The 25232-nt window shown below is 48.6% G+C and overlaps 2 protein-coding genes across 2 annotated transcripts; both read left to right on the forward strand.

The window, feature by feature from the left end:
- The first annotated feature begins 3147 nt into the window (after positions 1–3147).
- LOC109754017 (uncharacterized) lies at positions 3148–3723 on the forward strand. The gene has a single exon (XM_020312951.1). The coding sequence runs from the start codon at positions 3148–3150 to the stop codon at positions 3721–3723; it is 576 nt and encodes a 191-aa protein (XP_020168540.1).
- A 9328-nt stretch (positions 3724–13051) lies between these two features.
- On the forward strand, positions 13052–14665 carry LOC109754014 (hydrophobic protein OSR8). The gene is made up of 2 exons (XM_020312948.4): positions 13052–13341; positions 14326–14665. The coding sequence occupies exons 1-2, from the start codon at positions 13252–13254 to the stop codon at positions 14449–14451; spliced, it is 216 nt and encodes a 71-aa protein (XP_020168537.1). The 5' UTR covers positions 13052–13251; the 3' UTR covers positions 14452–14665.
- Positions 14666–25232: the final 10567 nt, after the last annotated feature.

Below are 25232 nucleotides of genomic sequence, written 5' to 3' on the forward strand. Positions count from 1 at the left end.
GATAAGTTCAACCATGCCTTCTCTTTTTTTAAAGGCATGATATATCAAGTATCACATACCCTTCAAATACATTCTCATGATTCATTTAAAAAAAATACATTCTCATGATTATGAAATATATCATAAAGACTGAAAAATACGTCCCATTCCTTGAGGTGTCAAAGTCTTCTCCCTGCCGCATCCATCGGCAGCATGCCGTGACTAAAGCTCGTTGCTGCCTCTAGGTCTCTATTCCAGTGGAGCAAACTTGTCTAAACACAAGAGCTTGTAGAAGTAGTAATCGAATCCCCTATAAAAAGGTATGTAAAAGTCATTGGTGTAGACCAAAAGATGTTGGTACCTATGATCTATGTAGAAAATCGCCGCTACGGAGAAGAAAACATTAGAGAGGGCTTGTAGAACGCCCCTGGTCTGGCCAGAGGGAGTTGAGGAACACAAATCTCACACGCTCTCCAACAAGGCCGAAACTGGTTAACCTTCGTCGATCGGAACTGGAGTCGAACGGCTAAAAAGCACAACGACAATATCCGCTCCGTAGAACAATGCCACCGAGACAAACATGCGGAAGAAAAATCCAGGCCAAAGAAGCAGATCCGGGGACATGCCTCTCAATGAAAGCACCACCGGAACGAGGGCGGGAGGGGCAGACCTTGTTCCACGCCAACGTCTCTTGACCGCCAATCATAGACGAAACCTAACTTTATTCCTAATCATACAACCATCAGACCAATGCTTTGGGATTCCCCGCCTCCTCCCGTCAACAGAGTGACGTACGGAGGAAGAGGGGATCCGTGGACTCACTGGCGAAGAAGGTAGATGGTCGCTTGCCTGGACACCTAGGTCACGGAGCAGGGAAAGCGGAAATGATTTCTTCGTTTCATATCACCCAATCATTGTAGATGCCATGTAGGTAAGTAATTCTTTGTTTTTCATTTAAGTTCCGCTCAAGCCGACGATGATGGCGTTGGTGCCTTGACCTAGTCAGACATGGTAACATGGTTGATTGTTCGCAGTGCAGGTAGGGACACCGTAGTTGAGGAAATTAGCACGGTGTGGTGGGGGTTAGAAAGGTGCATGATGAGTGGCGTCAGTGATCGGATGAGGCGACGCTATAGCGATACTGGCCGCATATGGGGAAGACAACCGATTGGATCAAGTAGGGAGGCTAAGGGGTAGAGGGCAGATGTTGTGGAAGAAGGCACACACTCATCCAAGATTATTGCATTTAGATGAAATGCCACACATAACAACCATATAAGCCGTCCACTAAGAAGTAGGGCATTTTGAAGGTTGAGCTCCATGGAGTCCAATTTTTTAAAAGAATTGTAATTCAAACTTTTTAGTTTTGATAAATTCCAAAAAATATACATGAATATAGTATATGTCTATAAAATTTCTGGATGAAATACCTTGAAATGCAAGTTGTGAAAAACATCATAGACACTGAGAATGAACAGTGTATGTGTTGAAAAAACCACATATTTAATGTATTTCGTCTAGAAAATTTACACACATATACATTATGCCTCTAGGTATATACGTATTCTCTCCAATAAATAAATAAAATGTAAAAGATATGAAATTTGCATTTATCAAATTTAGCCTCCATGGAACTCGTCCTCCATTCAGAATTTTCATACACTAAAACAGTACTGCCCCTATTTCTAAAGGTAAAATGTTTTGCAGTTTAAATTAAACCGTCAAAGCATCTTATATTTAGAAACATAGGATGTATAAAATTATAGATACCGGCGGGATGGGATATGTAGGAGCAGCGTCGGTTGACCAAGTCAGCATGACTCTCAAATACTCGCCAGCACAATCGTCATATTATTAATGGCTCTTTGATTCATAGGATTCTCAAGATGTGAAAATACAGTGGCACGACCACTTCAATTATGCAGAAATGTGTGTGCTACTTCGTCAGATTTTATTTACAAAAGGGCAAAGGATTCTTTATGAAAGGTTTAAATCCGCAGAAAATAGTCTTTTAGCACGGATTAAATAGAGAAGAATCCCGCGGAATTCATATGAAAATCCTCCCCGTACCAGTAGTTAGCTCTGTGAATGAAAGGACGGTTCCATAGTGCCGACCAGTACATTTTATACATTTGGAAGCTCTTTTTTCTCTCTACTAATAGCAACTGCCACACCTCTGATCAGGACACCCGCATCATTCTCATTCTGTCTCGTCGCCGTCCAACCCATGCCACCCACGTCGGTAGCCGCTGCCGACCAGCACATCGGTCTCATGGATTTATCTTCCTGGCCAAAAGGTCAAAAAGAAAAAACCTATCTAATGAAACTGAAAGAAATACTTATCAGCAGACATTTGAGCTGAAAAGGACTCTCCAAACTCCCATACTCGCAGGCAATCCTCGTCAGCTAGCTAGCTAAGCCAGGGGCAATTATTTTTATAAGCCTGGTAGTTAAAATTTAACTAGTAAGCTTTTAAATAAAGAAAATTTTGGTTGGACCTTTAGAATAAGCTAGATAGGGGCAGCTTATTCTGAAAGGCCAAAAAAGCTAGAAAAAAACTGATGCTACGCCGGGCCGCTTGGCTGGTTGACACGTGTCGTCGATAGCAATTCCATCTGTCGACCCGGCAGGCGTTAGTGGTTGGTGAACGAACAGCACCAATGGTGAGTTCGAGGATAGTTACGTGCGTACGGAGCGCTTGCTTACACCTGGCAGTGGCATCCCATCAGGACTAGGTGTCCGGCGCAATGATTCAAGCAATGCCCTTTTTAATGAGAACCAAAATTCCAACATCCTATCCTACGTTCCCCAACCTGAGTAGTATACCTGACATCGACTGGTTGTTAATTTCACGAGAAAGAAGCTGAGAGCATCTCTAACCGCGGCGTCAAAAGGCGCGCGCGTGATAAACCGAGTCTTTTGCGCGCGCGGGATGTTTCGGCGCTTCACCGGTAGTGGGAAAGGCGCGCGGGAATGGTTTGCACGCGCGGGAAAAGGCGGCAAGTCGCGCGTTTTTTTGGGCGCACCGCTTCCGCGCCTGTAAAATGCGGCGCTCGCCACACGCCTATTCCACACCATTCTTTTCCTCTTCCGCTGTCACGCGCGCCTCCACCGCTTTCTCGGTTGCTTCCGCTGCCACGCGCGCCACCGCTCCAGCGCCCCGCCATCATGCCGCCGCGCCGCCAAGGAGCGTCGGGCTACCGCGGCGTCCGCCAGCGCCCCAACGGCGGGTTCTACTCCGAGATACGGTCCGGCCAACTCCGGCTCGGCCTCGGCACCTTCGAGACGGCGCACGAGGCCGGCCGCGCGTACGACGCGGCGCTGTGGCGCCTAGGCAGGCCGCGCCAGCAGATGAACTTCCACGACGTCCACACGCTGCAGCAGGCGCTGGATGTCGCCCCGCCGCCTCGTGCGTATCACGCTGAGCGGCAGAACCGCCTCCTCGTCGCCCATGAGGACGAGCGGGTCATGGCGGAGTGGCGCCAGCGCCACCCGGAGGACGTCACCTATGAGCAAGCCTACTGGGCAAGGCGCCGCGAGGAGGAGACGCAAAGGCGCCGCGCTGAGCGGTTGGACAGGCGTCGGCGGAAGGCCCTGGCGCTATCACAGTGCGAAATCGTTGAAAATGGTGATGAGACGATCTTTGTGTCTGATGATGATCGTTGGGAAGACATGTGGCTCGATACCTCGGACCAGACCAGCGAGGATGGCGACGATGACGATGACGGCGACGACTGGGAGTAGACTATAGTTGCACTATCTAGTAGTTTTTATCTATGTTCTTGCACTATCTTAAATAGTTTTTATCTATCTATGCTATGAAACTATGTAAAATATCTATGTATCGTTTTTTCTATCTATGAATTTTAATTAAAAAAATGTACGCACTGTTTAGCGCGGCCGCTGGAGGTACGCGCGTGCGCTTAATTTTGATGCGTCTGCTGGAGCCAGCGCTGCCGGCCGCGCCAAACCAGGCGAACGGCGCGCGGCGCGTTGCGCGGCTGTTGGAGATGCTCTCATGCTGGTCTCTCTGCATGTACAAGTACTTTCACTGGCCGGCCTTATTGGCCCCCTTTGGCCCTTTGTATAAAAAAGTATACATGGAAAATGCCTTTGGTTCCTAGGTGTATATACCCCTGACATGGAAAAAAATTAATAATTAAAAAAATTCAAAATGTTTTAAAAGTTTTTGAGAATAAACTTGAATTTCTCTTTAAATTACCCGCCACCCCAGAAACCGAAAATTAGGTAGTAGGGAGGGCCTCTTTAATTTTTTTTAACACAATATATAGTCACAAACGGCCACATACACGTACGTGTACTCATTTTCTATGAATGCACAAATGCTCACATCCAGTAAAACACAAACACTAGCGACAAGTCTAGAACTTGAACCTGATGGTTGATGCCACCACAAGGAACCCTAATCATCTGATCTCGCAAACTGGCCCCTTGAACTGTTCGTACGGAGATGATCTTTGGGATCCCACACGTTGCAGTAATCTTTTTCAGAACCCGTTTATCACAAGCTCTTCTGCCTGCTTTGGAGACGCTCTCGATCGCATGACAAATCTAGAAACAATCCGATGTCTCATGCATGCATGTTTAGCCCTCCTTAGTTTTCTGCCCCTTATATAATTATTTAGTGGGTTGGAAATCCTTTTGGGGCTCCTTCGTGGTGTGCTTCTGCATGCGAGATCATATCTGGGGGATCCTGTCGCCATGTGTGTGCCACCCGCCCCGGCCCAATTAACAATCGCGCTAGCTGCCGACCCTGAGCATGGCCACTAAGCTAATCGCCCATGCGAACCTGTCGGATTTCCCCGCCCTTAATCTGCAAGATCGCGCGCGTACGGTGGCCTCGCACCGGCAGCTGTTCGTCACTAATTAACGATGATGGTGGCTTTGACAACGGTGTTAGGGTCGATTAGCTAGCTGGTCCCCCTGCTGTGGTGTGGTGTGGTGGGTGCGGGATGTCTGGACCTGGGCGACGGATTTAGAAGGATCCTCCGGGCGGATTAACAATCTGCTCATTTGTATTTTAAAATGTAGTGACGGCGTTGCTTACGTGCGTGCATGGGAACAATATCTAGCAACTGGCCGCAGAGGACGGGAGGAGACGGACCAAGGTGGAGATCGCCCACCATGGGGTGCGGGATACGCTGTATATTATCTTCTGACATGAACAGGCATTAGGGGGATACACTGTACATGCATCATCCGTGAGTTTTTTCCTTTCTGAAATTATTTCTCTTTTCTCACAAGAAAAAGAATCATCATCATCTTCTTTTCCTGAGTGCAGCTTCTATCGTTTTCCCTTTGGCGTCGACATTTAGTTTGTTTTTTTTTTGAGAAAGGCGTCAACATTCAGGGGAGCTCCTATCGGGCGCTTCAGGCGCCCGAACCTCTCCCTGGCGCTCGCTACGGCGCCCAGTTGGGCCGGCCCAAGAATCGCGCTCAGCAGCGAACACAAAAGCTCGCGATTTGTTTTTTCGGAAAAAGACATCGTTAGCCACTCGATCTATCGTTAGTGATTAGTAACAGCGGCAAAGGCATAATAAATAATGTCGCTGCGCTATTTTATTTCATAGATTTTTTTTGGAAAAAGATCGTGACATTGAAATAGTTCATGGATTTTGAAAATTGTTCTTCATTTTGGAGGAAAATTACACAAACCTGAAAAAGTTCATTGGTTTTCAAAAAAGGTACATCAAATTTGAAAAAACTTATTGGTTTTGAAAAACGTTCATCAAAATCAAAAAACAAAATTAATGCATTTTCATTTAATGTTCATCAAACTTGAAAAATAGTTCAGCGAATTTGAAAAAAAGTTCATCAAATTTGAAAAATGTTCATCAAAATTGAAAAAAGTTAATAATTTTTCAAGAAAAGTTCATCAATTTGAAAAAAGTTCATCGAATTTGGAAAAAAGTTCATGTCACGACCGGTTTTTCAATAAAATAATTATTGAGAGACCAATCCCTTTTACGGACCAGCGAGGAAGAATTCCTTCTCACTGGTAGACAATATCTTGGTCACAGAAGAAAAATACCAGGAGTACTAAATATAATACAAGGTTGAGTAGAGACTGCCCAATAATTTATTACATGCACGCCGCTAAAACAAGACGGCGGATAGGGTGGCAAACTACTAACTCACGATAATAACAGTGGTGGAAAAATCATCGCGAAGCGAGTGATATGATTCCAGAAGACTACAACTCTTCGAGCGTCGGAGTGAGGCTCGAGAAGACTTATTGCGGGTGGCGGAAGCGTATACAATACAAGTGACCAAAATCCGGGATCGCGCAGGACTGACTGGGACTCCTCTAGGTGTCGGACGCGCTATCAAACTCTTCATCCAAGAGATCGCCTTCGTCAACATCTGGCCAAATCAACAAGCCAGGTGAGTACTATGAAAGTACTCGCAAGACAGTTCGGACATAAGGTATAACAAATGTAAACATGAAGCACATGAACAAGTTAACCAGTGCGATCAGACATAGAGATAATAAATACTGGGTGCCAAGCGAGGGTCTGAATGACGCCTCGAGCGGAAACTGCAGAATAGTAATACTGGTGCCAAACGAGTGTCTGAAAGACTCCTCGAGCGGAAAATGCGGAATAATAATACAGGTGCCAAACGAGTGTCTGAAAGACTCCTCGAGCGGAAAATGCGGAATAATAATACAGGTGCCAAACGAGTGTCTGAAAGACTCCTCGAGCGGAAAATGCGGAATAATAATACAGGTGCCAAACGAGTGTCTGAAAGACTCCTCGAGCGGAAAAGGCGGAATGATAATACAGGTGCCAAACGAGTGTCCGAAAGACTCCTCGAGCGAAAAATGCGGAATAATAATACAGGTGCCAAACGATTGTCTGAAAGACTCCTCGAGCGGAAAATGCGGAATAATAATGCCACAGTCGGGCGTCGAGGCGACACCACATAAAGGGCTTATAACAGGAAATAAAGACAGTGCATGCCACAATCGGACGTCTGGGCGACATCACATAAAGGGCTTATATTTAAAGTAAGAAACAAGTACACGCCACAGTCGGACGTCTGCGCGACGTCACATAAAGGGCTTATATCACAGCTCAATAATACAATCGTTCGGGAACATAAATTATCACAAACATGACAAATATAAAGTTAGTCCATCCACAGGAATAACAATAAAACTGGATTTACCACTTGAGCTTGTTCACCGGGGGCAAGTTTTTCACACGGATAGATATGGATATAATGTTTACACTACTTGATCATGGATACGATGATTTGGAAAGAATTGACTCTGCAGAGTTTGTACTTAACCACAGCCAACGGATTTCAGTAGTCACGGGGACTAGTTCCGTCTACGGTGTTTTGGAAGAAACACGTCTAACCAGTACACACCCAATTCAACCATCCGAAGCCAGGGATCACCCTCGGCAACATTCAAGAAAAACCTTGAGACGGGGAGGCTACAACCTCGCGTAGCATGGGATCAAATTTCTATACGCGCGCTCTAAGGGGGTGCCCCCTCTCGGTCCCAACCGGAAACACCCATGCCCCCTGACCGGATGACTGGCTTTAATCCTGGGCCAAGGTACCATCATCCCGGCCTCTCTGTTTGGTGTGTACACGGAAAGAGGTTACCAACTTACTAAACCGCATCATGGCAATGAGACATGTGGTAGCACGAAAAGGGGAAAGAACGGTAACGTGGCTCCAACCACGTTAACGTCGGAGGAAGTCGGATGACGCAAGGCTGGTATGCTACAACAGTACCACCTTGCTGCCCTTCATGTCACCACATGATTTGGCCATCTCTCATCAGAGATCATCGCAACTTTGGAACATGCGGGAAAAGAACGATAACGTGGCTCCAACCACGTTAACGTCGGAGAAAGTCGGATGACGCAAGGCTGGTATGCTACAACAGTACCACCTTGCTGCCCTTCATGTCACCACATGATTAGGCCATCTCTCATCAGAGATCATCGCGACTTTGGCACAATCGGGTCGTTGCCTTACAAGCAACGAGGTGTTTACCGACACTCATATGCCACGCACAAACTCTCACGTGAACATGTAAAACACCTGTCATATCAAATGTTCAAAACATGCTTGCCTGGTTTGGAGAAGTCGGAGTCTAGCTCGGCGAAGTTCGCGGCTCCTTCACCTCTTCCGGAACCTACGGCAATCACGAAACGGGTACTAACGTGAAAACCAACACTTGCACAGAAACTTTTCCAAATAATTTTCAAATAAATCCCATAAAAAACTAGACAAAATTTGAAGATTGTCAGAAAAAGAATCACTCAAAAATTCCTTTTTATTAAAAAGTTATAAAGGTTTCTGTCCAGGGACTTATCTGTAATGAAACAGAAAAGTTCCAGGGTTTTAACTGAGGAAACAGAAAACGCTTCGGTTGGGAATGCGTAAGCGCAAAGGAGAAAACGTATTTGCCCGAAGGCGCCAACAGATAACGGTTCGGAGGAGAATAGAATAGAGGCTGACAGGCGGGGTCCACCTATCAGGTTTAAAAAGCTCGCCGGCGCCCGAAGACTGCGGTGGACGCCGGCGTCGAACCACGGCGAGTTAGGAGAAACGGAGGGTACCAAGAGCTTCAGCGTCTTCTTCCGCGTCGGTGGGTGGTGGACTCGTCCAACGGGGAGCACCACGTCGACGGCGACACTATCTCCGGCGGACGGCGGCTCGGGTGAGGATGGGGGACTCCGGTGGAGGGCTGCAAACTACGAATTGAGGCGCGGGTCAGAACGAGGGATGCAAGGTGAAGCTACTGGCAAGAGAATGGGGGCGGGGAAGCACACACGGGGGCGAATCGGGCTGGATCCCGTGGCGGGTCGCGGCGGCCGGTGTCGAGGAAGGAGACCTCCTCGGGGCTCTACCAGTGGCTAGGCTTGCTCTAGGGGGAGTGCAGGGATGGTGGGTGCTCGAGTTGAAGCTCGGGGCCTCTATTTATAGGCAGATCGACGGGGTGGCCGTGAACGGAGAATCTCCGGCGAGCGATTACGGCGGAGCAGTGGATTGGTAGGAGGTTTGAGTGGCCAGGCAGCACCAGTGGAGGTTACTGGAGTCGTTTCATAGCTAAACGGGGTCGGTCTTGGCGTAATGGCGTCGGTCCACGGTGAGGTGACCGCACGGGCTCAACGGCGGCAGAGAGCGCGCTCCGCGCCCTGCGGTTCACGACGAGAGCGGCAGCGCGTTCGGGGGAGTGGAAGGCCACGCGGCGAGCTCCGGTGGTTTGGGCGGCGCTGGGTGGCGTCGTCGGCGCCGTGTCTCCCGCTGGTGTCCGCAAAGCCGCCGCCGGCGTCGGTCACGGGGCGGCGCACCTTCTGCTGCTTGTCGCCGACGCCCGCAAGGCGCCAGGCATTCGTGCGGTGCAGGAACAAGAGGGCGGGGACGAGGAGCAAGGCGACGCGGTGGTACTGGCGAGATTGATGTCCTTCTCTGAAGAAAACGACAGCAAGCCACTGACTGAATCTCTGAATTTTTCTGAACTTGATACAGACAGTTCACTGCAGGTGTTCGACAGGAGTTTTTTGCAATGAGATAAATTTTTCTGGAGCTGTAACTTGGTGAGGTGACCACTCAATGCACCCAGAGGCTGCCTGATTTTACTTGAAATTTTTGGAGAAGGTTTTGAATGAATTTCACCAAATTTGACAAATCTGGTCCAAACTTGCAGCAGGTGTAGTTTGAAAATTTTGAACTGAAGACCAGTGATCTTCATGGTTCTTGATTGAGGGTTCAAAGGACTAGGAGGGGAAAAAGGTTTGGGGGCAAAAATCAAGACAGAAAGTGGAGTTCCTTTGTAAATCTCCAAGTGCTAGAAAAGAAGGCAGAAATTTATTTGAATAGAATATAAATGGAAAAAATCACATGGGGAGGTTCAACTTGCTGGATTTGATGCAAATCATTATCCAAAGGTGAGGAAAGGGTTAGGAGAGGGGATTTGCACTAAGGCCATGGCAAGAAGGAATTGTTGAAAGTGGCAAAGGATTTTCCAAAAGCCATAGTGCAAATTTCAAGGAGATTTTCAAAAGTCATTTCCCAAGTGAAAATATTTTGTCTTGAGTCCAAGTGAAAAGTAAGAACCTCCAAGACCAAAGACAGATCTTGGTTGAATCCAAATAAAACTTTTGCCATAAAGAAAAATATTTGAGAGTGAGAGTTCTCTTGAAGAAAAATTTAAATCACTCCCCTCAAGTCAAATAAAAATCTTTTTAAAAACAAATCCAAATAAAAAAAACTTGGGTGTCACAGTTCATCGGATTTGAAATAAGTTCATCAAATTTGAAAAAATTCATCGGATTTGGAAAAGAGTTCATCGAATTTGAAAAAAGTTTATCGGATATGGAAAGAGGTCATCGGATTTGAAAAAAGTTCATCAAATTTGAAAAAAGTTCATCGAAATTGGAAAAAGAGTTCATCGGATTTGGAAAAATGTTCATCGGATTTGAAAAAAGTTCATCGAATTTGGAAAAGAGTTCATCGAATTTGAAAAAGTTCATTGATTTTTAAGAAAAAAATTCATGAATTTCAAGCAAAAACTTCAAACTAGGAAGAACAAAAAAAAGGAAAAACAGAAAACAAAAACGAAAAAAGGAAATAATAGAATGGAAATAGAGGAAAAAGATTGTAGTTCACATATAAGCGAGTTGGCGTGATGGTTAGCGATGCTTTGCTCGACAAGGATGTCGCTGGTTTGATCCTCTGCCGGGACATGTTTTTTTAGCGCTTAGGAAAAAGGAGATGGGCCGGCCCAGCGGGGTGAAAGGGGTGTGCGCCGTGTACCAGTAAGCCTAAAACGGGCGCTACAGGCGCCGTTTAGGAAATGCCAACATTCAGGTGTGAGGTGTGTGTAGGGTGGGCTAGCAACTTTAGGCTAGCACTCGTCAGAAGTGACGGACCTGGAAGTTGCACATTGATGGGCTAGACTAAAGTAGGCCCAATGCAACGAGCGTGGATGTACTACCTAGCAAAATGGTAGACTCACGGGCCTTTACATGCCATTATGGGGCCTTTCCAACTAACTAAACCAGCGCCCCCCCCCCCCCCCCCCAACTTTTAGGAGGGTATGGGCTAATTTTCCCAAATGACCAACCACAAACTGCCAAGTGGGTCCACCCCCATAAAACCCCGGTAATGACCCCTACATGTAGCATTACTCCACTACCTAGGAGGCAAAAGCAAACTGTTCGTTAGTACCACATTGGCAATTTATAAAACTTGTCAGATTAAAATATATAGACAGGATGAAGTCATAATATCACCTTGCTTTATCAGTAGGTATAAATTTAGGATGTGAAAATAAGCTGCCCCTACCCAACTTATTCTAGAAAAGCCGTACTTAAAATTTTATTTTAGAAGCCTACTAATTAAGAGCTAATTAGTAGGTTTCTAAAATAAAATAAGCTAGGTAGAGGACAGATTATTTATACAACCCCAAATAGCCACAAAAGAACTTGCCCTTAATTGGAGAGCTCCTATGTGGCGCCTTGAGCACCACTAGGAGGAACCGCACCCACGCGCCTGCCTTATGGGCTGGCCCAATTATATGGTGGCTAGGTCCCTCGTCCTGGAACCGTTTATGGTTTGCTCGCTCAGGGTGAGCTGAGTTGACTTATACGGAAAAAATATCCAAGAATACAAAAAAATAGTTCATGGATTTAAAAAAATCACAAAATCAAAAAGTTCATTGATTTTGAAAAAATCATACAATTAACAAAAATTCAGTTTTAAAAAAGTTCATCCAGTTTGACAAAAAATTGTCGGCTTTTAAAAAAAGTTTATCAAGTTTGGAAAACAGTTCGCAAAACTGAAAAAAATCGTCAATTTTGAAAAAGAAATCAATTATATGATAAGTTCATAAATTTGAAAAAAGTTCATTGATTTTGAAAAAAAACACAAAAGTAAGAAAAGAAAAGAAATAAAAAATAAAATAAAATAAAAAATAAAAAAGAAATGAACAAAAGCAGAAAAAAAGAGTAAGAAAAATGCAACGGCCTAGGTGGTTAGTGTAGATTATCGCGAATAAAGAGATCACTGGTTCGAATCTCTCTCGCGCCGCGTTTTTTGTAGTTTCACAGGGGAAAAAAGAAGCCAAGTGGGCTGGCCCAGCGCGGGGGCAGTGGTGTGCGTCCGATTGTAGGAACACTAGTAGCAGGCGCATAAGGGGCGTTTAGGAAATGCCCCTTAATTTTCTGGTGCGTATACAATGACTGAAGGGTGGGTCTCTGCCACATGTGCGAGCCGTTCACCGTTGAAGGAACGGCGCAACAAGTAACAATGGATGATACATGTGGAGATCCACCTATGAGACACAAGAGATTGGGCAGGCATAAACTTGGAAGAGATGCCTACTTCATATAATTTCACATATATTATAATGTTTGAAAAATTCAAGTGAAGCTGCTAGGAATTAGTCGGCTAGTAGTTGGATGTTATCAGCCAACTGATTCGGGAGCTATCCGTCGCCTCGACAGCTGTTACACGTGTGACATCACATCTTTTAGCCGTAGTCACAAAGATCTCGCACCCGCACAATGGGGCGCCAAGGATCTTAGTTTTGGGGTGCCACAATTTACATATACAATATAACTTATTTTTATTGAGAGAAAACAACACTATATAGATCATAACACATCATCGTTACATAAAGTACCCCGAATACAGTAAGCATTCGGCGCTACACCTCTAAACACAGAAACAACTAGACGGCAGATAAAATATTTGCTGAGACATTGCGTTGGCGCCAGTAGCCTGGACTCCATCCTTCTTGAGTTGTAGCCTTGTGTAATATAGGGTGGCCATTAGGGTGCTTATGTGCACGCCATTCGAGTGTGTACGCGTCATTTGGGTGGACATTGTACTTGTACTCCCCCCTTCTATCAATGCAATGATGCACAAATCTTTTGCGCGTTTGTGAAAAAAAAATCCAGTTTTTGTTTTCTACTGTACTCCATAGGATAATAGTTGGCATATGTGGCGAATGTATGGCGTCCATAGGATCAAGATCGTGTAGCAGTTAGGGCGTTCGCTGTCGGTTTCTCCCTGGCGAACGTTTTCCCAAGGATAAACCGCGTGCGGCACCTGACTACCTGAGGCCGCTGCGGCGTTTCCCCGTGGAGCCGCGTGGGTGGCGTGTCGGCCCGGCCAGCCCCGGCCAGCGCCACAAGTCTGTAAAGTCTCCGCGCGAAGTAATCACATCATCCTCTCCCTCCGTCCTTCCTCCCCCGATCCGACCTGAGATCCGCATCACCGATGGCGTCCCGGAGCTGCACCTTCCTCGAGATCCTGCTCGCCATCATCCTGCCGCCGCTCGGCGTCTTCCTCCACTACGGTTGCTGCAGCGTAAGCAATTCAACCCCCCCCCCCCCGCCCCCCAACCGCGACCCTCCTCTGCTGGCTGGATTCACGCGACCCGGTAGGTTCCCGAACGCGAACTATGCGGTCGGGCGGGCTTGCGCGCTGGCAGCCGCCGGCCGAGTAGCAGGCGAGGCGACCGGTGGTTCGAGAGAGATATTCGGGCGGCGGTTCCCCCTTGGCTACAGTCGCGAGGTCCGGAGTCTCCCCTGATCTCGCGCGATGTCCTGTCGGTGACGCGTAGTATAGCATTGCTCTAGCTTGGGCTTGCGGTTTCCTCAGTCTTTAGACCTGCAAATGACCTGTAGGTGACGCCTAGTATTGCAGGCAACATACTACTGTATGGTTCAGGGCTGGTATGGTTTAGTAGTTTGCTATTGCTCTAGCTATGGAATTATGCAGGCCCTGCTGGTTGCTGCCATGCCAATGAAAGCAGATTGAAGCCTTTTTACACGTTTGTTGAGTATCAAGAAGACAATCAGACCATCCGTGGGGTTCGTCGTCATCTAAGTGGGATGATAACATGTATGGTGCAATGTCGATAATGTCTGAATTTTGTTTAGAGAAAAGGCCTCTCCTCTCAGCCCCGCATTATATAGAAAGCAAAACCACGCCATCTGCTGGGGGCCTGGGATTACCCTCTCTCGGTTCTTACTACCACTGTATTGCGCTTCAAGTGGTTATATTCGACCAATTGTTTATTGGGTGCTTTAGCAAAACTGTTGTTTATTTATACTAAGTAGAAGTTTATGTGCATAGCCGGTGTGGTAAATTTGTCTAAGTAGCACAATCTGTTCCTCGTCGGCAGAGCAAGTTGCTCCGATGATTCACTGGATTAATTTTGGATCCTGAATGGATAGGTGATGCGCAAGCGCCTTCTGTGTGGCACAGAAGGAGCAGTTCAATGCTATTGTTTTTTCTCAATCCTGATAGCATACTAACAGTATTGGTCTTCCTTTCTGTCTTGAACAGATGGAGTTCTGCATCTGCCTGTTGCTCACCATCCTGGGCTACATCCCCGGCATCATCTACGCGGTCTACGTGCTCGTTGCGCTCGGCTCAGAGGAGCGTGATCGGGATTACGACACCCTTGCTTAATAATCCTGCAGCAACTCGTATTGTGTGATGAACCTCTCGCCTGGTTGTTGCGAATCGACGTCGTGTGTTTCCATCTGGACTGTGTAGCGTGCCTTATTTCTGTCAGCCTGTAAATGCTTAAACCATCCTTCCCTTCGGTTTTGCCGTCCTGTAATTCTGATACAACCGAATCAATTTCAGCAGCTTCGAAGATTTATGCCAGTGGTTTACATGAGCAGGGTTATGTAACAGGAGTTACGATCCGAGGAATTCCCGCCACCGTTGTTGCGTGGTGATCTTTGTTCAGTCGGACTTAATTTTGTGTGCTATATATACTTCATTGCTGATAGGAGCCGCACCACCCATATGTCAAATGTGTTTCTTTTTTCTTTCTTTTGATTGATGGTGCAAATGTGTTGTTTTCAAAAAGCTAGGTCAGTTTTACATACATATATGCCGCCTAGCATTGGGCCAGAGATCAAGCTGTAGAAGTTTTAGAACCATCACTGTCGTTTTTATGTTTGAGAGACAGGCAGAGTTTTCTGAAAAGGACCATTCCTAAACTAACTCAAGTGGGCAACTGACGCTGCATCAGCAGGATTAGGTGAGTCGGTGTGGTGTTCTTGTGCATGGGCACCAAACGCGGCAGCAGATGCTGTCTTTTTTTTTTTGCGGGGTAGATGCTGCAATCAGCTCTCATCTCATGTCCAAAACATCTGAGACGTGCTTTGTTTCGGCATGCTGACAGCCTGAAACATCGCTACGCCGGACGAAGAGACCAGACTAGAGCAGGAGCAGCAGGTCAGGTTCACCTGCTGCAGCCGGCGCCGGGCATGGGGCCGTGGGTGATGGCGGGACGACCACGGTCGGACCCGGACGGCTTGTTTGCGGCGGGCCTTGTCAGAGCATCTTCAATAGATGGTCCAAAATTTGGCGGTCCAAAACCGGAGATGCAAAATTTGAACTGCCAAAAAGTGTGTTTTGGAGCTTCGAAAAAAGCTCAACTCCAACAGATGGTCCAAATTGATGGTCCAAAAGAGCAACTCCAATAGATGGTCCAAAATGAAGATGTAAATTCCTGAAATTTTGCCAAGTCTGAGAATTCGCCAGTTTTAAACATCACTTAGTTGTTTTCAAAATGCTACAACTATTGTTCTGTACCTCCTATGATTTTGTGCCTTATATCAATTTGGAGCATTTTTCTGTGATCTACATGTTAGTACCAATTACATCCATATTAGAGCTCATTTGCTTGGTCATCAACAGCACTAAAGTAGCTATGAAAATAAAGCTGTTTTCTGCTTTTCACTTAACAGAACTTAGCATTTTGTGATTTTTGTAGGATTTAATCCATGCATCAAAAGGATTTGGTCCAGTGGGATAAAATGGACTTTGTCATGTATACTTTCCACTCATATTATTTTCACTCATGTTAACAACTGTTTAACCGCAGTTTAGGGGCTGTCAAGAGGGCTAGTCAATGTAATAGTTGCAAAGCTGGCTACTGCTACAGTAACTGAACATTGCTGGTGCAGCAGCAGAGTGCAGCCGGCAGATCGGCAGCGGCGGCGCGGCGAGGCCGGAGGTGGGCGCGGCCACACACTCAGCGCACACACACACTGCACGCACGCACCGCACACACACACACACTGCACGCACACACCGCACACACACACTGCACGCACGCACAACACACATACACACACGCACGGCCGCTCGGCCATGGCCGTGGCCACGGCCATGGCCAGCAGTAGCAGCAGCCGGCGGCAACGGCTAGCGGCAGCAGTAGAAAGGCAGCAGCAACAGTAGGCAGGGGCCGGCCATGGCGTATGGGTAGCTGCAGGGGCTGCGTCGGCGGGAGGCCGGCGATGCCAGAGGCCAGTGCGGCGCGGGCGAGGCAGCGGAGGCGGCGAAGTGGCCGGGCGGGAGCGGCTGGAGCGCAGCAGCTGCAGCCTGGGAGCGGCTGGAGCGCAGCAGGGGCGCGGTGTCGCGCCCGCGGACTGCGCGAGCTGGCGAAGGCGGGCGTGGCTGAGCGGCCAGGAGCTCGCGACAGGCACGGCCATGGCGCGGCCACGCGAGGCAGGGGAGGCGGGGCTGCGGTGGCTGGGCAGGAGGCGAGCGGGATGGGCGGCCGCAGCGAGCGAGCGCGAGGCGGCACCGGATTTGATGCGGGCGGCCTGCGGCGGGGCCACGGCGAACGGGCGGGAGGTCGCGGGCGGGCGGGCGAGAAAGGAAATGAAGTGGCGGTTGGTCGTTCGCGGGCGGCTGCTGGTTTTGGACCAGATGCACCTCGTGATGTAAATTTGCACCGCGAGGTGTTGTATTTTACATCACGAGGAGGCCGCGGTTCAATTTTTTTTACGTATGGACCATCTGTTAGAGCTGCGTTTTTGGCCTCAGACGGTCCAAAAGTTAGTTACTTTTACATTTGGACCATCTATTGGAGATGCTCTTATATCTGTATATCCCTCCTGCTAGAAGGGAGAGAGAGGGATTTTGGTGGAATAGTTGTTATATTGCTTGAGCCTCATGGAAATATATATAAAAATACATGATCGACTTAAAGTACAATACAAGACAGGAACAAATCCTAGTCTATCTTGTGTTTCCTAATGAATCAATATACTCAACATCCCCCCGCAGTCATAACGGTAGCGACGCAGAAGGTGAGACTGGAGAAGAATCCGAAGGCAAGCCGACGGACACCTTCCCACAGTCGTAACGGTCGACGCATCGCGGAAGGCGTGGCTGGAGTGGGAACCGACGAGGTTGCTCAAGCAAGGCGGTAGCCCTTTGTGCCGTTTGTCGAGGTAGCCGAGAGCGTGTGTGGTGGAGCCATGGTCGAGGTAGCCGTGCGAAGAATGTCGAGTCGGGGCGGCCGGTGTCGGGGAAGTCGCCGTGGAGCCGCGGGCGCAAGGAGGCGCCGAGTCAGTCATGGGCGCAGTGGTGTTGAAGTGGTGGTGCGCCGGGAAGAAGACGTCGTTGGCGACGCGTCGCGCCGGGTTTGCCAAGCCCGGGGACACATCGTGGACGAAGGCACGCATCGGTGTTGCCAGCACTGGGCATGCGTAGACGGACGAAGACGAAGTTGACAAAGCGCCGCACTAGGCTTGCCAGGCCCGGGGACACGTCGTGGACGAAGGCACGCATCGGTGTTGCCAACACCGGGCATCCGTAGACTGGGACCTGCACGAGCTGTACGCCATGTCGGAGAAGTCGGAGAGGCCAGCAGAGAAGGACTCAACGACGGTGGCGGCGCCAATCGGCACGGGGCCGATGTCGCCCGCGGTTGTCGGAGTAGATGAAGTGGTCAAGGTAGATGACGGCAACGCTGGCGACGAGCTGGTGCTAGATGAAGACGAAGGAGGTGGATGGGCGGCGGCGGCTACAAGGGTAACGACGACGGCCAAAGAAGAGTGGCGACAGCGGCGGCGTCTAGGTTAGGAGTGCGATGGAGATGCTCGAAGTAGGCGAGCAACCCGACAGCGTGACGAAGACTGGCGCGGACGGTGACGTTCCCACGCCAAGGGAGGTGGTGACGATGACATGTACCTAGGGTAGGGTAATGGGCTTGACCGAAACACCCTTCCCAAGGACACTGCCCTAAAAGTCAAAGACATTCAAAGCACAGCAACATCTGTCACCTCAGAGTGCAACCCACTCGACCAGAAGCATTTCACTCGGATAACCCAATTTCATTCGACCAGGATATACTCACTCGACCACATCAGAAATCACTCGGAGTACAGAAGATCTAAAGTCACTCAGAATGGCAACGGTCAGGCGTTCACTCCGTAGTCTTAATGACCATTTATATGCCTTTATTATTGGCGTTACCAGTAACGTCTCCCCTTTATGTACATTGAACCTCTTGTAACGTGGGCTGACTGGGGTCCTGGCGCACTCTATATAAGCCACCCCCCTCCACTAGCACAAGGGTTCACACCCCCTGTAACTTCACGCATAATCCAGTGGACCGCCTCCGGGCACCGAGACGTAGGGCTGTTACTTCCTCCGAGAAGGGCCTAAACTCGTAAATCTTGCGTGCACAACCTCATCGTAGCAAGAATCTTGCCTCCTCCTACGTACCCCCTATTCTACTGTCAGACTTAGAACCACGACAGTTGGCGCCCACCTTGGGGCAGGTGTCTTAGCGACTTTCCGGTGAGGTTGCGATTTTTCCGATTCCCATCATCATGGTTTCCGGCGGTGGATTGGCCGAGGGCCGCGAGATCCGTCTCGGCGCGCTCGTTTTCGTCGCCGACGACTCCGCCTGGCTCCAGGAGCCCCCCCTCGACGTCGAGGCGCTCCCCGTCCGCGGGGCGACGCACTTTCGTGCATGCGTCCGCGCCGTCCTTCTACGGCAGCCGTCGACTCAGTATCGATCGGCTCCCGCGGCATCTTCGTTCCCCGCTATTCGTCGTCGCAAGCGATCTGGTCGATCGCGGCTTCAGCGGTGGGTGAAGCATGCAGTGGCTCGTCGGACGGCCACCCCTCAAGTCGCGGCAATCGAGCCCGACGAATCTCTCTACGGGCTATTTGACATGTCGAGTGGCTCCGTCGAGACCCTGTCCGAGTGCGACAGCAGCGACCCTGCGGCGGAAGTTCTGATGGTCGACATGGCGCGCAGCCCGCCTGGTTTCCGTCACGGCGACGACGGCGATCCGTCGCGTGTTCACGAGGATACCATCCCGAAGCCCTCTCTTCGCAATAGAGGGAGGAACTACACCGCCGCAACGTGGAGGCGCTCCACACTCCCATCATCGGAGAGACCTCTGAGGCTCGGGCCTTGGAGTCTGCGCGCCTGGCCACTTTGGCTGAGCGCACTCGACTGGAGAGCCTTCAGCATGCACTCGACGAACGCGCTCGACGGCAGATCCCTGAGTCCAGTCGACGGCAACTGTTCCCGCCCAAACCTCAGGTATACCGCACTCCGATTCAGAACCTTACAGCTGCAGCCCGAATAGCAGAGTCGATTCAGCCGTCCCAATCAGAGGCTGGAAGAGGTTTGATGCAGATCCGGGCACTGCTCCGGGAAGCAAGAGAGCAAAACACAGCCGTTTCTTAGTCTCGCAACAGGATCCATAGCAGATCTGTGGTGGCTGACACAGTTCAGTCGGCTCACAACCCAAGATCGCCCTGCGGTGTGAGGGACGTGGGCATCGCGAAGAGCAGTATTTGGGTCGGAATCACGAGCAGTATGATCATCAACTCGGCCGTGATGACCGCCGCCGAGTGCCTACGCCCCCTCCGAGGGGCAGACCGTATGTGCCCCGGCAATATGATGACAGGCGCTCATACAGCGATGAGCGAAGGGTCCCAGTCGACCCAAGAGAGCCAGGGTTTGATGCGAGGTCGACCCTCGTTCAAGGTCTGGTCGACAGGAACAGAGCACACAGGGAAGGACTCGACAGAGACCGCCCGACTGGCAGCAGAGTTCATGTCTCCGAACCTGAGTGTTTCAGCAGAGCTATCAGAGCCGCTGAGATTCCTCCCAATTTCAGGTTGGCAATGGGAGTGAGCAAGTTCACCGGTGAGTCGAAGCCTGACACTTGGCTGGAGGATTACCGAGTGGCCGTACAAATCGGTGGTGATAATGATGAGGTAGCCATGAAGCATCTTCCCCTTATGTTAGAGGGTTCGGCCAGAGCATGGCTGAATCAGTTGACTCCAGGCAGTATATTCGGTTGGGAAGAGTTGGCCCGAGTGTTTGTCAGGACATTTGAGGGCACATGCAAACGACCTGCAGGGTTGGCAGAACTACAACATTGCGTACAAAAACCGAATGAAACTTTGAGGGATTACATCCAGAGGTGGACCACTTTGCATCACACAGTGGAGAATGTGTCTCAGCACCAAGCAGTTTGCGCCTTCAAGGAGGGCGTTCAGTATAGAGAGCTTAACCTGAAATTCGGTCGGACATGAGACATGACCCTGACCCGAATGATGGAAATAGCCACTCGGTACGCTAACGGCGAAGAAGAAGACCAACTCCGCAGTGGCAAGAGCAAACCAGTCGGCCAGGACACCGGAGGAGATAATTCCAATCGGAAGCAGAAGCGCAAAGCCAAGCCCGCGGGTCCTGGAGAGGCTACAGTTGTGACCCAAGGAAAATTCAAGGGAAAGCCTAAGGGGCCCTGGATCCCCAAGAAGGTAAAAGATCAAGCAGGAAATGATGTGTTGGATTTGCCACGTCACATTCACACCAAGAAAGATGAAGAGGGAAATCTGATTTATCCCAAGCATACCACTCGACAATGTCGACTCCTTATCCAGCAGTTTCGAGAGAAACAACCCAGTGAGAAAGAAAAAGAATCCGATAAGGATGAAGACAAAGAGGAGGATGATGGTTTCCCCAATGTCAATTCCACCTTAGTGATTTTTGCTGACGTCGAGAGCAAAAGTCGACTGAAAGTCATAAATAGAGAGGTGGACATGGTTGCTCCGGCAACAACGACATATTTGAAGTGGTCAAATACTCCTATCACATTCGACCAGTCCGATCACCCAGCACACGTAGCCACCCCCGGGAGGCAAGCGTTGGTCCAGTCGTTGGGGGCACCCGACTGACCAAAGTACTGATGGATGGTGGCAGCGGTTTGAATATTTTGTATGCTGAGACCCTCAGGGGGATGTGCATTCTGATGTCCAAGCTCAGTGAGAGCAACATGCGGTTCCACTGCGTCATCCCTGGGAAGAAAGCCGATTCACTCAGCCAGATCACTCTTGACGTGGCTTTCGGTGATTCAAGAAATTACCGCAAAGAAAAGTTGACATTTGAAGTTGTGGATTTTCACAGTGCCTATCATGCTATTCTGGGCAGACCTGCATATGCCCGTTTCATGGCTCGACCATGTTACTTATACCTCAAGCTAAAGATGCCTGGTCCCAAGGGCGTGATCACAGTCACTGGTAATCGGCAGAGAGCGGAAGAGTGCCTCCAGAGGGGCTCAAAGATCGTTGATGAACAGATGGCAGCAGTGGAAATGCAAGAATATCAGAAGAACTCAGATCCGAGTGATTTGTTACGTGCCAAGAAGCCTGCTTCAGAATCTGCATTTCCGTCGTCTGGTGAAACGAAGCCAGTTCACATTCACCCGACCGATCCCAATGCTGCTCCGACTCATATTTCAACAACACTCGACAGCAAATAGGAAGAAGCGCCCATCCAGTTCCTCCGTGAGAACTGGGACATCTTTGCATGGAAGCCTTCTGACATGTCAGGTGTACCCAGGGGATTGGCTGAGCACCGTTTGCGAGTCAACCTGAAAGCAAAACCTGTCAAAGAGCATCTCCGTCGGTCCGCCGTGGAGAAGAGGAAGGCAATTGGTGAAGAGGTGGCTCGGCTTCTAGCAGCTGAGTTCATCCGCGAGATATACCACTCCGAGCGGCTCGCCAATGTTGTCATGGTCCCCAAGAAAGATGATTCAGTTCGTATGTGCATCGACTTCAAGCATATCAATCGGGCCTGCCCGAAAGATCATTTCCCTCTACCCCGCATCGATCAAATTGTCGACTCGACTGCGGGATGCGAGTGCTTATCCTTTTTGGACGTTTATTCCGGGTACCATCAGATCCGACTGTATGGACCCGACGAAATAAAAATAGCTTTCATCACCCCATTCGGGTGTTTTTGCTATGTTGCCATGCCTTTTGGTCTCAAGAATGCTGGCGCCACATTCATGCGCATGATACAGAAGTGCCTGCTCACTCAAATCAGTCGGAATGTGGAAGCATACATGGATGATGCTACCTCTTGAGCATGCGTTGGTTTTCCCTTGAAGAGGAAAGGGTGATGCAGCAAAGTAGCGTAAGTATTTCCCTCAGTTTTTGAGAACCAAGGTATCAATCCAGTAGGAGACTACACGCAAATCGCCTAGTACCTGCACAAACAATCAAGAACCTTGCAACCAATGCGATAAAGGGGTTGTCAATCCCTTCACGGCCACTTGAAAAAGTGAGATCTGATAAAGATAATAAGATAAATATTTTTGGTATTTTTGTTGTATAGATTGAAAAGTAAAGATTGCAAAATAAACGGTGATAGAAATAGCTAGTTGACGGGAAACTAATATGATGTAAAATAGACCCGGGGGCCATAGGTTTCACTAGTGGCTTCTCTCATGATAGCATATATTACGGTGGGTGAACAAATTACTGCTGAGCAATTGATAGAAAAGCGCATAGTTATGAGAATATCTAGGCATGATCATGAATATAGGTATCACGTCCGTGTCAAGTAGACCGAAACGATTCTGCATCTACTACTATTACTCCACACATTGACCGCTATCTAGCATGCATCTAGAGTATTAAGTTCATAAGAACAGAGTAACGCATTAGACAAGATGACATGATGTAGAGGGATAAACTCAAGCAATATGATATAAACCCCATCTTTTTATCCTCGATGGCAACAATACAATACATGCCTTGCTGCCCCTACTGTCACGGGGAAAGGACACCGCAAGATTGAACCCAAAGCTAAGCACTTCTCCCATTGCAAGAAAGATCAATCTAGTAGGCCAAACCAAACTGATAATTCGAAGAGACTTGCAAAGATATCAAATCATACATATAAGAATTCAGAGGAGATTCAAATATTTTTCATAGATAATCTTGATCATAAACCCATAATTCATCGGATCTCAACAAACACACCGCAAAAAGTATTACATCGAATAGATCTCCAAGAACATCAAGGAGAACTTTGTATTGAGAACCAAAGAGAGAGAATAAGCCATCTAGCTAACAACTATGGACCCGAAGGTCAGTGGTAAACTACTCACACATCATCGGAGAGGCTATGGTGTTGATGTAGAAGTCCTCCGTGATCGATTCCCCCTTCAGTGGAGCGCCGGAAAAGGCCCCAAGATGGAATCTCACGGGTACAGAAGATTGCGGCGGTGGAAAAGTGGTTTCGTGGCTCCCCTGGATGTTTTCAGGGTATAAGAGTATATATGGGCGAAAGAAGTAGGTCGGTCGGGCTACGAGGGGCCCACGAGGGTGGGGGGCGCGCCCACCCCCTGGGGTGCGCCCTCCTGCCTCGTGGCTTCCTCGCGGAGTTCCAGACTTCCACTCCAAGTCTCCTGGGTTGCGTTTGTTCCAAGAAAGATCCTCGCGAAGGTTTCATTCCGTTTGGATTCCGTTTGATATTCCTTTTTTGCGAAACACTGAAATAGGCAAAAAAAACAGCAATTTGCACTGGGCCTTTGATTAATAGGTTAGTCCCAAAAATAATATAAAAGAGCATATAAAAGCCCATTAACATCCAAAACAGATAATATAATAGCATGGAACAATCAAAAATTATAGATACGTTGGAGACGTATCAGATGACATCGTGGTCAAGTCACGTAAAGGTTCCGACCTGCTAACTGACCTCACTGAAACCTTTGCCAATTTGAGAAGATATGATATCAAGCTTAATCTGTCAAAGTGCACATTTGGAGTCCCAGGTGGAAAGTTACCCGGTTTCCTCGTTTCCAAATGAGGGTCGATGCAAACCCACAGAAAGTTGGTGCAGTCCTCCGAATGAAACGCCCTATGCGTGTGCAATACGTTCAGAAGCTTACTGGTTGTTTGGCCGCTTTGAGTCGATTCATCTCTCGTCTCGGTGAAAAGGCATTGCCTCTTTACCGACTGATGAAGAAATCTGATAAGTTCGAGTGGACTCCTGAAGCTGACGCAGCGTTTGCAGAGCTCAAAGCCCTGCTTTCCACCCAGCCAGTGCTCGCTGCCCCAATCAGCAAAGAGCCTTTACTGCTTTATATTGCAGCCACTAGACAAGTTGTTAGTACAGTACTCACGGTCGAGCGGGAAGAAGAAGGTAAAGCCTACAAGGTTCAGCGCCCAGTGTACTATATTTCTGAAGTCTTGACTCCATCCAAGCAGAGATATTTGCATTATCATAAGCTTGTTTATGGAATTTACTTGACCACAAAGAAGGTTGCACATTACTTCTCAGATCATTCAATTATAGTCGTCAGTGACGCTCCATTGTCAGAAATTCTGAACAACAGAGATGCAACTGGTCGAGTGGCAAAATGGGCGATTGAACTCCTTCTGTTGGATATCAAGTTTGAGGCAAAGAAAGCAATCAAGTCCCAAGCAATAGCAGATTTCCTCGTGGAGTGGGTTGAGCAGCAACAACCAACTCAGATTCACTCGGAGCATTAGACTATGTTCTTTGATGGATCCAAGATGCTGAATGGTTCTGGTGCTGGGGTAGTCCTGGTATCCCCACGAGGTGAACAGCTCAGTTACGTTCTCCAGATTCACTTTGATTCGTCCAACAATGAAGTTGAATATGAGGCACTTCTGTATGGGTTGCGTATGGCCATTTCACTCAGCGTCCATCGCCTAATGGTTTACGACGACTCAGATTTAGTGGTCAATCAAGTGATGAAAGAGTGGGACATCAGGACCCCAGCTATGACTGGCTATTGCAATGCAGTGAGAAAGTTAGAAAAGAAGTTTGAAGGGTTAGAGCTCCACCATATAGCCCGACTGAAGAATCAAGCAGCTGATGACTTAGCAAAAATAGGTTCTAAGCGGGAGTCCATTCCCAACAATGTGTTCTTGGAGCATCTTCACACACCGTCAGTTCAAGAGGATCCTTTCACAGAAGAGCCCCCACAACCAAAAAGTTCTACTGATCCGACTGAAGTTGAAATCCAGCCGTGGTCGACCTCATCATGGAGGTATTGGTCATCACCCCCGATTGGACGGTGCCCTATATTGCATACCTGCTCAGAAAGGAACTTCTGGAAGATGAAGATGAGGCCCGTCAGGTTGTCTGT

This window comes from Aegilops tauschii, chromosome 5 (genome assembly GCF_002575655.3).
Source record: "Aegilops tauschii subsp. strangulata cultivar AL8/78 chromosome 5, Aet v6.0, whole genome shotgun sequence".
Classification (NCBI taxonomy): Eukaryota; Viridiplantae; Streptophyta; class Magnoliopsida; order Poales; family Poaceae; genus Aegilops; species Aegilops tauschii.